Genomic DNA, 13,595 nt, shown 5'->3' on the forward strand with positions numbered 1-13,595 from the left:
TAACGCTATTTTGTCTTTCTCGTAGTGGGGGAAAAAATAAAAAATACACGAGCAAGCAGGTCACGGGGGGTGGGGTGCAATGAAACCTGCAGGTTTGGCGAAGTTCCACACACACACACACACACACACACACACACACACCCACACCAACGGGACTGAGGCCCTGTCTGAAAGTCTCAGACCTGTTGGCCTCGAGCCACCAGAGGTCAGAAGGCAATTACCAGACCGTGGTGGTCCCCCGGCTCTGCTTCTGGTACCACCAGTGCGACAGTCCCACCACCCACACGCTAACCCTGCTCACAGCCTGACACAGCCTGACCCACAGAGCTCACAGCCACTGTTGTCGCCCCCCCCCCTCCATGTCCCCCATTGTTGACGGGAAAGTCCCCTCTCAGAAAGCACGCCACCGCCTTCTGACCTCTGACCCCCCCCCCCCCCCAGTAAAGGAAACAAATGGCACTCGTTGTCAGCATGTTTGTCTTTTGTCTGTTCGATCGGCTGGTAAGTTTTTACAAAGTGTTTTCAAGGACTCTAGAGTAAGTCTCCCCTCAGAGGAGGCGTGTTTCATCCGCCACTGACTCTACATCTGTATTCTTTCATCTTCTGGAGCACAAGGTCCATTTAATACCGTGACCTTTGACACACTGAGAAACTGATACTAGCTACAGAATCTACGAAACTTTGATGCCAAAAAAATAGCTATTTAACTTTGGAAATTCTTATTGATTTAGGCTCAGCTTGAAAAAGACGATTAGGTTTATAAATGAGGTTTTATTTTATATAATTCAATCAAATCTGATCAAACCACATTGATGTTCTGATGAAGCTTCTTGAGTGTAAAACTCTTAATAAATGATGATCTAAAAGGGCATCTTTACCGAAACAACAAAGTCTTTAAACTTTTAGACATTAAAGCCTTAAAACAGGATGGTTTAACACAGCTATATTAAAATATGATTAGATTAGATCAGAATGGCCTTTTTACCCCATAGCTTCAGACAAATTCCAATTAAACGAACAAAACCACTCAATGTGGAGCCAACATCAGCACTTTTATCTCCTCACTTGTCAGCCAATCTCCAGTCACACTTGTGACAGTGAGATAACGTCCTATCGGCATTCCTTCGCTTTCTCTTTCACTCTCCCTTAAGTCTGCTTCCATTTTAAGGGTTTCAATAACAAAAGACTTATCAGACCCGCCCGCCCCAATTTGCTTTATCTTCACCTCCCTTTACCACTTTGTCCCCGCGCTCGCCCCTTGTTCTTTCTCCCCCTCCATCTGTCTCCTTTTATTTTTTTGGTCCCTTTTTTATTTTCACCCTCCCACCCCTTGTCCTCTCCCTCAAACTCCTCTCTGATGGGACACAGATGTCCAGCTGCTCCAGAGGACCACAACGCCCTCCAAAGCTCCCTCCGCACGTACAGCGCCGGGCCCCGGTCCCATCAGACAAGCCTCACAAAACGTTCGGCAAAAACAAGGGAGAAGCCTGTTAGTAGGGGGAGAGGGACACGGGACTGAGCCCTAATAACGGGGTTAGCACATAAATGTTTCCTGTAGACACCTTGAAAAGAGCAGCCAAGCAAAGCGACTAATTTAAAGGAGTCGTTACAAACACAGCTGAGACAGATTTTCTGTTTGAGAATTGCACAACCGAAAGAAGTATTCGCCAAGCATGGCCTCCCAACACTTTGTTCTACCGTAATGACAAGAACTAAAGGCCAGCATACACAGACAGAATAATAACTCCACTTCTTAACAACTATGAAACAAAAGAAACCGCCAAAAAACAACAACAAATGAGACAGAAAGTGTGCTAACGCTAGCATGCTATTAGCTCGCCGTAACAATGCTAACCCACCGATGCTATTTGCCGTGTTAGCATGCTAACGTTTGCCAAGTAAGATACACGGGGCTAACCTGATGATAAATCACCAACGTTAACTCAATTCATGATGCGAGGGACGTGAATGTGCGTACCAAGATTCATGTTAATCCAGCTAATAGTCGCTGACAAACCAATTTCACTCATAAACCAGAAACGTCAACCTCACAGGGGGCTTTAGAGGACAACGTCAGGGGGGGGGGGGTCATCAAAGTCAGTAGGATTCATCCTCTGGGGACCACAAATTGTACATCGCAATGTTGACACCAGATGAAGAGCGTCAAATTAACAACCTGGAGAATCTAGCATGGTGCGTCAGGCCAACAGCTGGCCCATTTCAGCCAAGCTGGGGGAACTCATCCACCACTCTAGAGGTTAGAGAAAGAACGCGAGGGGGGGGGGGGGAGCAAAGGAAGTAAAAAAAATAGGGAGTGAACATCGTGGCACGACAGCGCAACCATGGGAGAGGAAGAGAAGCGTAGAGCTGCCTGAAGGAGGGAGAGATGAAGGATGAGCAGACCTCTGGCGTATGTGAGGCAGAGGTCTGCGATTCGTCTTCCTGCTGAAGGGAGAACTACCAGGCGCCACAGAAGGAGAGGAGAGGAGCCGCCACCTTCCATCCTCCCGTGGGCCAGTTTAGTCCCCGGAGTATGTGAAGAGGAATGAGCAATTAGAGACTCGCCGTATAGGGCTGACATAGAAATAATGTACTCCTACAACGGTGGACAACTCCCACCGTGGATTTCAAATTTCTGTAAACAACCCGGAGCTCCCTATAATAATCAAATGAGGTGAAGAAAGACTCCTTACTGAAGAGGCAACGTCGAACTCTGCTGTACTGAATCCTCCATCAGCGCAGAAATACACATCTTCTCCACCTCTTCTCCGGCTCTCCGTTGATGCATTTCCTCCCCTATATTTGTCAAATAACGAAACCAAAGATGGATGCTCCTCATTGCTTATGAGACGTTTCAATTTCTGCTTTTCGTCAATTTATTTGCAGGAGTGAGAAAAGTGCACAAACATATAGCTTCGCAGAGTCAGCCCAAGATTACTTGTGAGCGTAGTGCTGCGGAGAACTGACTACCAAATTGTGCGGAGTGATTCACCTCCTCACCCTCAATAGGAAATTAAAGGGGACATATCATGCTAATTTTTCAGGTTTATATTTATATTTTAGGTTTCTACTAGAACATGTTTACATGCTTTCATGTTCAGAAAACACTTTTCTTTTTCTCATACTGTCCATCTGAATGTACCTGTATTCACTGTCTGTGTGAAACGTTCCGTTTTGGTGCCTGTCTCTTTAAGCCCTCCTCCCGAAAAAAAACAGCCTAGTCTGCTCTGATTGGCACGTGAGAAAAATATGGAGCGCCACAGTTTGTGGGTTGGTACCATAGACTGTATATAAGAAATGGACGTAGTCATCGTGACGTCACCCACTGGTTTGCGGACTGCCGTTTTGAAGCCTCGAGTTCGACGATTCGGACGTCGCCATCTTGGATTACGGCCGACGCCATCTTGTCTTTTTGCCACTAGTGAACGGTAGAAACCATTAATAGAATGCGGAGGAGTGACGTAGAGACGCTGTGTACGTCTCTGGTCAATCACAGTAAGCCCCGCCCCTAAAGCATCCCCTGCTTTATGGTCTGTTTGACTCTAAATGGAGCATAATGTACTAAATGAACATCATGCTGTATTGAAGAAGACTGTAAACTAGAGATTGAGACCATAAACTCATGTTTACAATGTTTACTGAGGGAATAAATCAAGAGAGAAGTAGAGTCATTTTAGACTAGACTTCTATACAACCAGAGGAGTCGCCCCCTGGTGGACACTAGAGAGAATGCAAGTTTTAAGACTCTTCCACGATGGCTTCACTCGTCAGAACCGGAGGTTGCCGCCTGGTTGGTAGGCAATCCAGATACCATAATGTATGTGTAACGAGGACTGTAACAGTCAGTTTTTTTATGATATGTCTCCTTTAAACTATAACTTGTAGATCTAAAACTGCCTCATGACTCCATAACTCATTCCAAATCACAAATCTTTCCGGTGCGTTGTCCTGCATAAATATTTATTGTTTGCAGAAATGCCACCATAGTGTTCCAGTTTTAAAACCTGATGAAACCCATGAGAACACCCCAGTACTTGTCCCTGTTCTGCCAGTCTGGCGCAGAAACACGTCGTACTTGCCAGACCACAAGGGCAACGTGGAGGGAGGATTTTGTTTTTCCTTAAAACATTCCACAACCGAGCTCTTAAGTTCACGGGAACATTCTCCACACTGTTTACAACCAAACGCAGACTCCTGCCAGATACTTCATCTGAACCACACCTCTGCAGAGAACCCTATCGACCCTTAAGAGCTGTGAGTGTTTGTATCCAAGTGGTGCAAACAGTCCCGCCAGTTCGTGCCCTGTCTCTCCTCTTAAGTCACCCACTCCACGCTCTCTGCACGGCCGCAGCTGACACAGCTAAATTACAGACTGTGGCAGACAGTACACAGACTCCTTGATGCGTTGCAGGGCTGCGTGGATCAGGATCAGATAAAGTCCGGAGCGTATCTAGTGGGGTGAGGGCGATTCGAGATGGAACGGAGCCAAGCCACATGATTGCGTGTAGTGTTTACATGCGGGTGGGATGCTCTCGGGTTGCAGAGTGGGGAGGAAGTCAAGGTGCTTTTCGCAGCATCACCTTACCGATCCACGCAGCACTTATGTCACCATGGCCGAGATGACATCGATGTCACGTTCAGAGTCGAACAAACGGAAGGCTGCGACGGTATCAACACACAATGTACGTCTTGAATTAGAGATGTCGCGTTCAGGGACCACATTCACCCAACACTCAAGTCAAGTTAGATTCATTTTGTATTTACTGAAATTAAGGGATCCTCAAAAAGCATTGGAACACCAATTAGGTAAAGCTTTATAGAAGTTGTATTGTAAAGTACACATGTATTTAAGTCAACTTATTGTCTCTTTGAGCACACGTTGCTGCTGTTCTACGGGGATCCAGCAGGTGGCTGGCTCGTCTTTTGCAGTGGACAGCGGGGCTCTAATATAAGTGCGTCACAGCACTTTTGCGCACACTTTTTTTTTTAAGCGACCGGACGAGGCAGCCCGTTCACATCACAGCACACAGGTACAGCACTCGAACAGTAGGGCCCCACTATGTTTACACTGCGCGTGCCTAGATCAGAGGGCTCGTTCAGTCGCAGCACCGAGCTCAGGTGCTCGTGTCCCCGCTCCTCGTAAACTCGAGCTGTTCCAACATATATACTGTGAGAGCGAGTCCTCCTCAGTCACATCTCAGACACACGCTCTGCTGGGATCCATGACCATCTTGGGCAGTCTGTTCCAAAAGTGCCCATTCCCCTTAATTTGTCCTTATATAGCAGCGGGCTTAGAGGTGATGAGAGGAAAGAGGATTCTGTGAACGATCAGACTCGCTCTCGCGGCTGATTCTTTCTGAATCGCGCTGATTTGTGACTTTGCTGCGATCGTTCACGCCACTTCCCCCAAATTGACGGCTTTTTTTTTTGGGGGGGGGGGGGGGGGGGGCAGGTGGGGTCAACCCCACAAACTTAAAAAAAAAAAAACACACACACAGGCAACCTGCTGTGGAAAAAAAAAAAAAACACCACGAAAAGCAAACATCACTTGAAACAAACAGCCATAATTGGCGCACTGGAGACAGACAGCTATGTGTAGTATGTCTCACTGTCTCCATGTCACCTCAACGTCAGCCGTCTCATGTCTCTAACATGGACAACAAAGGCACAGATCTGCACAGTGTTTACCCCCCCCCCCCCCCCTCTCAAACTTTGAGCTGCTCTCAAAAAAAGCGCATCAACAGACGCGGGACGGCAACTCACCAGATATTTGGCACACGCGCTGGTAGTCCTCGCAGCAGTCTCCGGTTTTCTGACAGTAGGTATCGCAGTAGCACGCCGTCTTCCTCTTGCTGTACTCGAGGCATTCGTTGTCCCGGCCGGTGCAGCAGTTGGGGCTCTCCCTCTCCCCGCAGCCCGCCTCGGCCCGCGGGACGATTCCCCCGCAGAAAAACGCGAGGTATCCGCAAACGACGAAGCAACCAAGACGCGCCGGGCTCCATCCACGCGCTCCCATGACGAAATAACTTGTCCCGGGGTGTCCACCACTTGCTCACAGGCACACGCACGCACGCACACACACACACACGCACACACACACACACACACACACACAGTCCGCCTGGAGCTGAGTTATGTTATAAAGACACTGGTGCTGTTTTCTGTATATAAATCCAAATCCCAGGTAAATTCTGCATTGACACCTTGACGCGAACAACTGATGCGTAAAAGTGGAGCCAGTGTGCGCACCAGCTCTCCTCTACCCGTGTGTTGGACACCGCCCCTTACAGCTACTGTTGGCGTACAGTCCCCCCCCCCCCTCTCTCTCTGACTAGTTGCTCAATCTGTTGCTCAACAAACCAGTGAGTGATTGCAGAATGTCTTATTATTCTCTCGGAGTGTCCCCCCCCCCTGCTGAGACACAAGTGAGATGCAGATGAAGAAGACGTTCAGTTTTGGGTAAAACCTTTTCCAAATAAACCCCAACAGAGGCATTCGCAGCGCCTTGCAGCGTTAAACTGGAGCCAACATCTTTACATGGAATCACAAATTAAAAACCACAAGAAAACAGCAGCTACAGTGCGGGAAGCTGCCTATACGTCAGTTTAGCTTCCAATCAGAAAATCCCGTTCAGCACCACGGACAGCGGCGCTGCACACTTTATGTCGAAATCGGTAAATAGAAGAGAGACGTTTACATGAAAGTACGAGTCAATCAGCTGTCACGAGGTCCCTTTTTTTGAGCCGCGGCAAAAAGAAGAAAAGATCCTCCACTCATCCCGCAGGACGAAGAGCATCCACCCTTTGGAGAACAATACCATTACCCACCCTTCACTGGGTCCGAGTGAATGGGGGCTTTCGGGGGAGAAACTGAGCAATGGGAAGGAGGGAGGGAGGGAGGGGGGGAGACGAGACAGACACAGGACAGTGCTTCAAATCCCCCTCAGTGCAGTTAAAGGAGACATATCACGGGTCAAATACTACAGTAAAAGTACTGCGAGTGTGCTGCTGCTAAATGTCCACGTTGTGCTTCACGCATTCATCTGTAAGAAGCAGCCTGAGGTAGAGGATTCACTTTGAGATAAGCAGGCCTGTTGGTTATCTTCAAGTTAAACGAATGAGCTCACAAGACAGCAACAAGACAACGAGGTGTAACTCACACCTGTTGGGTCCCAAACTAAAGCTAAGGGGTCATGCGAAGGTTGAACGGTATTACAAAGAAACTGTCAATCACAAATATACATTTCTCTTATGATTTGGCTTTTTTTTCTGGTGAAATATGGACATTTTGACTACATCAGGGCAAAGCAATGCTTCAAATGAGGAACGGGTGAATTAGGAATCTTTTGACTCACGAGGGCTCGAAAGAGACAGACCAAAAAATGTACTAAAAACAATGAGAGACGAACCAAACTGGAACGAAAACACCCGACAGGGTGTATTTGGTTGATGTCCACCTCTGAGTATTTGTACATGTTGGGCAAAATAAAGAAGCGGAGCTTTGAAGCCGCTGCTCTCAGATCAACAGGGAGGCTTAACTTTTTCATCTCTGGGGTTTCGATGACGATCTGACGGCCTGAGCTGTAGTGGCTGATGTCTGTGAAGATGATGAGAGATTCTTCGGCAATCTTTGGCAGCAGCAGAGAGGAGGAGGAGGAGGAGGAGGAGGAGGAGGAGGAGGAGGAGGGAGTGATGATGTTAGGATGAAGGGAGGTGGGTAGATTCTTTGACCCATCTCATAAAGCCCTATTGTACAGATATGAAGCGAGAGGAGGCCTCTCTCATCACTGATTTGTGTGTGTGTGTGTGTGTGTGTGTGTGTGTGTGTGTGTGCGTGTGTGTGTGTGTGTGTGTGTGTGTGTGTGTGTGTGTGTGTGTGTGTGTGTGAGCTTCACAGATGTGTTTGAGGCTCTGACAACAGCTCCACCTGCTGTTCGAAGAAGACCTGTTTGGCTCACACACACCAGCGGTGGAAAGTAAATCAGCGCTGTACTTTCCAAAGGTATTTGTGGTGTTTTTAATACTTCTACTCTACATTTTGGAGACACACGCTGCACTTTATGCTCCACTACATTCACTTTAAAGCTTCAGTTACTTTGCAGATTCAGTTTATAAATACAAAATAATCTGGTCTTTCTGTGTGGAGTTTGCAGGTTCTCCCGGTTCTCTCCAGGCTCCTCCCACAGTCCAGAGACATGCAGCTTCGGTTATTTGGAGACCCGTCGGTCTCACAGGCGTGAATGTTTGTCTGTCTCTACATGCGCCCTGCGATAAACTGGCGATCTGTCCAGGGTGTACCGTGCCTTCGCCCAATGTCAGCTGGGATCAGCTCCAAATTCATATTTTAATAGTTGTGCAGAGTAGTAGTAGATCAAAGATATATTGTGTAAATATTTCTCAACAGAAAAAGTAAAGAAAAGCTAGTTGATATACATGAAACACCTGATTGATTAGTACATTTTATGTCCGAGGAAGAAATTTGCAAGTAAAATTTACTTGAACATTTTGGATAAAAAAACAATTTCTCCATCTTTTGACTGAGATGTAGTACAGTAAACAGTACAACATGTACCTCTGAGATGTAGTACAGTATAAAGTACAATATGTACCTCTGAGATGTAGTACAGTATAAAGTACAACATGTACCTCTGAGATGTAGTACAGTATAAAGTACAATATGTACCTCTGAGTTGTAGTACAGTAATAAGTACAATATTTACTTCTGAGATGTAGTACAGTATAAAGTACAATATGTACCTCTGAGATGTAGTACAGTATAAAGTACAATATGTACCTCTGAGATGTAGTACAGTAAAAAGTACAACATGTACCTCTGAGATGTAGTACAGTAAAAAAGTACAGTATGTACCTCTGAGATGTAATACAGTATAAAGTACAACATGTACCTCTGAGATGTAGTACAGTATAAAGTACAATATGTACCTCTGAGTTGTAGTACAGTAATAAGTACAATATTTACTTCTGAGATGTAGTACAGTAAAAAGTACATTTACCTCTGAGATGTAGTACAGTATAAAGTACAATATGTACCTCTGAGATGTAGTACAGTATAAAGTACAATATGTACCTCTGAGATGTAGTACAGTATAAAGTACAACATGTACCTCTGAGTTGTAGTACAGTAAAAAAAGTAGCATAAAGTGAAAATACACAAATAAAGTATCTAAAAATTGTACTTAAATGCAGTACTTGACTAAAGACAAAAGACAAATCCAGTTCAGAGTCTCTGTTTTTATTGAGTTGAGGATTTGTTCACTTTGTTCAGAATATGAAACAGTCTGCAGAGAGGACGACTGTATGAAATACAAAGAACACCAAACTAAACTTCTCTTCTCTGGTCACAGAACAGAATATTTTATTATTACATTTTGATTCGTTTTCTACAAATATGAATAAATAATTCATCTTTTATTGACCCCTAAAAACATACCAGACAGAGATCTCTTGATTTTTCTGTTAATTCAAAAATGATCAAAACTAAAACCCTTAAACAGCTTTTTTTAAACTAAACAATAAGTGTTTCATGACTTTCTCCAATAACTTGTAAAAGTATTCATAAGTTATTGTATATATACAATAATCAGACATTAAACATTTTCATTTGGCACCCAGATATTTAATGAATGTGTAAACGCTTCTTATTCCTGAGTACATTGTTTTTGATGACTCAACAGTGTTGAAGGCAGGTTATGCAGTTATTATAATGAACTAGACTACATTAGATCATATCAATCAGTGGATTAATGTCTGTGTGTTGGAGAAGTAGAAATACATTTACAGACAAATGGAAAAAAACCCATTGATCAGAATGTGAAGAATCAATAAAGTTTACACTGTAAATCACCAATAATATAGATTTGTTACATTAAATGAAAGAGTTTCTCTGTAGAAGATCAAGTGTTTGTTCTACTCAGTGTGATTGACAGGAGAGATGATCAGAGGAGCAGAGTTTTTACCACCATCATTATTACATGGACTAAAGAATGGGTAGAGCTTCTCAGTGAAGCAGCAGCCAGTAAAGGAGTAGATAAGAGCTGCAGACTTAACATCATAGAAGGAGACCAGACCCTCCTCATGATCCACAAACACCCCCACCTTCTGAGGCTGAGACTTCAGAGAGAGACGGACTGGAGGGACAGTAAGAGCAAAGTACTTATTCTCATTAATCAACCATATCGTCCAGTAACCATTCTGAGGAGTCGGTGTGATGACTCCCTTCCTGTTGATCGACTCTCTGATCACTCCTAAATACCACCCAGTCTTCCCTTTAACCTGAACCTCGTAGTAAAATCTTCCTGAAGAGAAACTCTGCTTTGCTAAAACACTAACACAAGAATCAAATCTCTCTGGATTGTTTGGTAGATTCTTCGTTACATCACCATGTTTAACTTGTTTTCCATCATCAGACAGGATGAGTTTGGGATGTGCTGTATTAGGATCAAGAGTCACATCTACTGCAGACTGCTGGACCCTCTTCAGCTCGGCCTCAAACAGCTTCTTCATGTGTTTACTGAGGGTCTCCTCCAGCTGATTCACAGCTCTCCTCACAGTCCCCTCATGTGAAGGTGGACTGACTCTGACTCCTGTCCAGTTCTTGGTGGGTGGAGCAGCGTTCAGGGTCATGAAGCTCTGGAGGAGGTGGAGGTGGTCTTCAGAGCAGGAGAGCTGAACCACCTCAGTGCTTCTCTTCTTCAGCTCACAGATTTCCTGTTCCAGCTCTTTGATGAAGCCTTCAGCCTGTTTCTCTGTCTTTCTCTGCTTCTCTTTGATCGTGTCGATGAGCTCGGCCTGGCTTCTCTCAACAGACTCCTTCAGAGCGGTGAAGACCTGAACACCTTCTGCTATCTTTCTGTCTGCATCTTCCTCACTGAGCTCCACAGAGTGTTTGATCTCATCAATCTTCACTCGTCTCTTCTGGATCATCTGCTGGATTTCAGCCTCAGTCTTCCCCAGCTCGGCCTTCTTTCCTTCATATTCTTCTTTCAGAGGAACAACATCATGGTTCTTGTGGTCTGAATAAGTGCAGAGCACGCAGACACACATCTGGTCGGTCTTACAGAACAGCTCCAGCAGTTTGTCGTGCTTCGTACACATCCTGCCTTCCAGGTTCTCCACAGGGTCGATCAGCTGATGTCTTTTCAGACCTGATCTTGTCAGATGAGGCTCCAGGTGAGTCTCACAGTAGGAGTCCAGACACACCAGGCAGGACTTCAGGGCCTTCAGTTTGGTTCCAGTGCAGACGTCACAGGGAACTTCTCCTGGTTTGGCAGCTTGTTGCTCTGAGCTGCTGGCTTTCTGTTGAGCCGACTGTCTGAACTGAGCAGCCATCTCAGAGATGAAGGTGTTGACCTGCAGCTCAGGTCTGCTGTAGAAAAGCTTTTTACAGTTTGGACACTGATAGGGGACGTTAACGTTCCAGTGTTCAGTGATGCAGGCTTTACAGAAGTTGTGTCCACATGGTATGCTGACTGGATCAGTGAACACATCCAGACAGATGGAGCACAGGACCTGATCCTCAGTCAGCAGACAGCTGGCAGCAGACATATCTACACTCTGAGGACAACAAGTGTGGAAAAACAAAACTGTTATCACATCTTTAGCAGCAGCAACAGAGTGTGTGTGTCAGGTACTGTCTTCACATTGTGGGTCTCTGTGTGCGTCATCATGGTAGAATGTGGTCCTGGAGACTATGAAGGCAAATCACTGTCAAAATCCGAGAGCGCAAATGAGGTCCACGCACAAATCAAACAGCCGCGCGTATTTTACTTTGTCGAGCGCTTTTACGTCACTCCGCGAGAGAAAGTCCCTCTAGAGCGAGGGAGAGGAACTTTCTCTCGCTCACGAAACTTTACTCCGCTCGCTCGCTCGCAGTTTTTCTTTTTGACAGTAAGTGGGCGGACCCAGTCTTGTATCTCTACATCTAATTGGTTACAATCCTCGTCTTTGGACAGACCGGATATCACGGTGACACTGTCTGTTAGAGGTGGTTCTCCATCCTCCACTAAACACTACTCCACTACTCAGAATGTTCTACATTTGTCTGACAGGTTTTGTAAACGTTTCAGACTGTAGAGGCTGATGCAATACAAACTATGTTAATAGCGTTTTGAAATACAATAATTCAAAATGTGTTTCTCAAGTTGCTCAGATTGGTTTAAATTCACTCCATCATTCCATTACAGACAATGTGTGTTTGATAGTCAAACCTCTTGAGACAAACAGCTCAAAGAAGCTCTTTGATCTTAATTGATTAAAACACGATGTGATCATATTTAATCATACTGGTGTGTTTACAGAAGAGATATAATGTAGTTGTATATAATACGAGCAACAATTTGGACCCGCTCAAGGATCTGTAGCCAAGATTAGGGACCACTGTTTCTATATTAACTGTTTGACCAACTTAAATCACTGACAAGTAATCAGTGGATGAAAAAGTATTCAGATCCTTCACTGCAGTAAACGTACTAATACTGATGAAACAATCCATTACGAGTAAATACCTGCATTCAAAACCTTAGTCAAGTATGTTATTATCAGCAAAATGTACTTTAAGTGCAGAAAGTAAAAGTACCCGTGAAGTAAGATGTACATTATTACTGCACGGGTAGTGCAATCTGAAAAACTCTGAAAATCTGAGTCTGTCACCGTGATATCCGGTCTGTCCAAAGACGAGGATTGTAACCAATTAGATGTAGAGATACAAGACTGGGTCCGCCCACTTACTGACAAAAAGAAAAACTGCGAGCGAGCGAGCAGAGTAAAGTTTCACGAGCGAGCCAAAGTCCCTCTCCCTCGCTCGCGCGAGAGGGAATTTCGCTCACGGAGTGACGTAAAAGTACTCGACAAAGTGATCCCTCCATTACTGCCACATCACATATTAAATAATACAAGTGAAACTGGTTTGAACTCTTTTTCTCTGTAGATCAGTGTACTCACCTCTGCTGGATTCAGTTGAACGTTTCGTTAGAGAGAAACAGAGAGACTCGTCTCGACTGCAGCTCTGTTGTCGCTCAGACTAACTTTCACTTTCACTTCAGGAAGAGTGACTCAGCCGCTCTCCTCACAGTAGCTCCTCCTCTCAGTGGAGCTCTGTGAATGAGCTTTGATTGCCTCTTTGAGAAATACCCTGACCTTCAAACAACACGAGTTTGACTTTTTCCTTCTTATTCCCCTTTCTTCTTATTCCCAGCGATGAACGGGCCCTCGCATCCTCCCGCATGTCGGGGGTGCCGGCGGGGACTCCAGCTGAATGTCCGCGACCGTCGGACAACGCGCCCACGAGTCGGAATTTCTTTTCCCGCGTGGACCGCCTGGCGCTGGAAACGATGCTTTGCAAATAGTCCACCGCGTCCTGAATTCACTGTGTGACGCTACAGAACATGGATTATGTTGCTCTACATCAAGTGTAAACCACATCTGGTAAAAGTCATGTAAATCAGATGCCGTTTGTCAGAAAACGCAAATTTCCTTTTGCCAGCAGGTGGCGCTGTGAGTATTACTGATAATGAGCTTGTAGACTCACGAGAATCACGTAAAGTAGCCGGCTAAACCATTCAACGAAACGTAAAGCTT

The 13,595-nt window shown here is 45.3% G+C and overlaps 2 protein-coding genes across 3 annotated transcripts in view; both read right to left on the reverse strand.

Annotated features, from left to right (window-relative positions):
* si:dkey-178e17.3 (somatomedin-B and thrombospondin type-1 domain-containing protein) overlaps nt 1-6,254 on the reverse strand; it is a 12,480-nt gene extending 6,226 nt beyond the window's left edge. For both annotated transcript variants that reach the window (XM_068704162.1, XM_068704160.1), the window contains exon 1: nt 5,764-6,254. In XM_068704162.1, the coding sequence (XP_068560263.1) occupies nt 5,764-6,016 (253 nt within the window). In that variant the 5' untranslated portion in view covers nt 6,017-6,254. The remainder of the gene's footprint in view (nt 1-5,763) is intronic.
* Nucleotides 6,255-9,231: 2,977 nt separating this feature from the next.
* On the reverse strand, nt 9,232-13,047 carry LOC137867487 (E3 ubiquitin-protein ligase TRIM21-like). Its single transcript, XM_068704108.1, has 2 exons — nt 12,960-13,047; nt 9,232-11,573 (listed from the first exon to the last, which is right to left on the reverse strand). The coding sequence occupies exon 2, from the start codon at nt 11,562-11,564 to the stop codon at nt 9,927-9,929; it is 1,638 nt and encodes a 545-aa protein (XP_068560209.1). The 5' UTR covers nt 11,565-11,573; nt 12,960-13,047; the 3' UTR covers nt 9,232-9,926.
* Nucleotides 13,048-13,595: the final 548 nt, after the last annotated feature.

Source organism: Cebidichthys violaceus, unplaced genomic scaffold, assembly GCF_023349555.1.
Source record: "Cebidichthys violaceus isolate CVI_PGR_0920_01 unplaced genomic scaffold, fCebVio1.0.p SCAF_9, whole genome shotgun sequence".
In the NCBI taxonomy this organism is placed as follows: Eukaryota; Metazoa; Chordata; class Actinopteri; order Perciformes; family Stichaeidae; genus Cebidichthys; species Cebidichthys violaceus.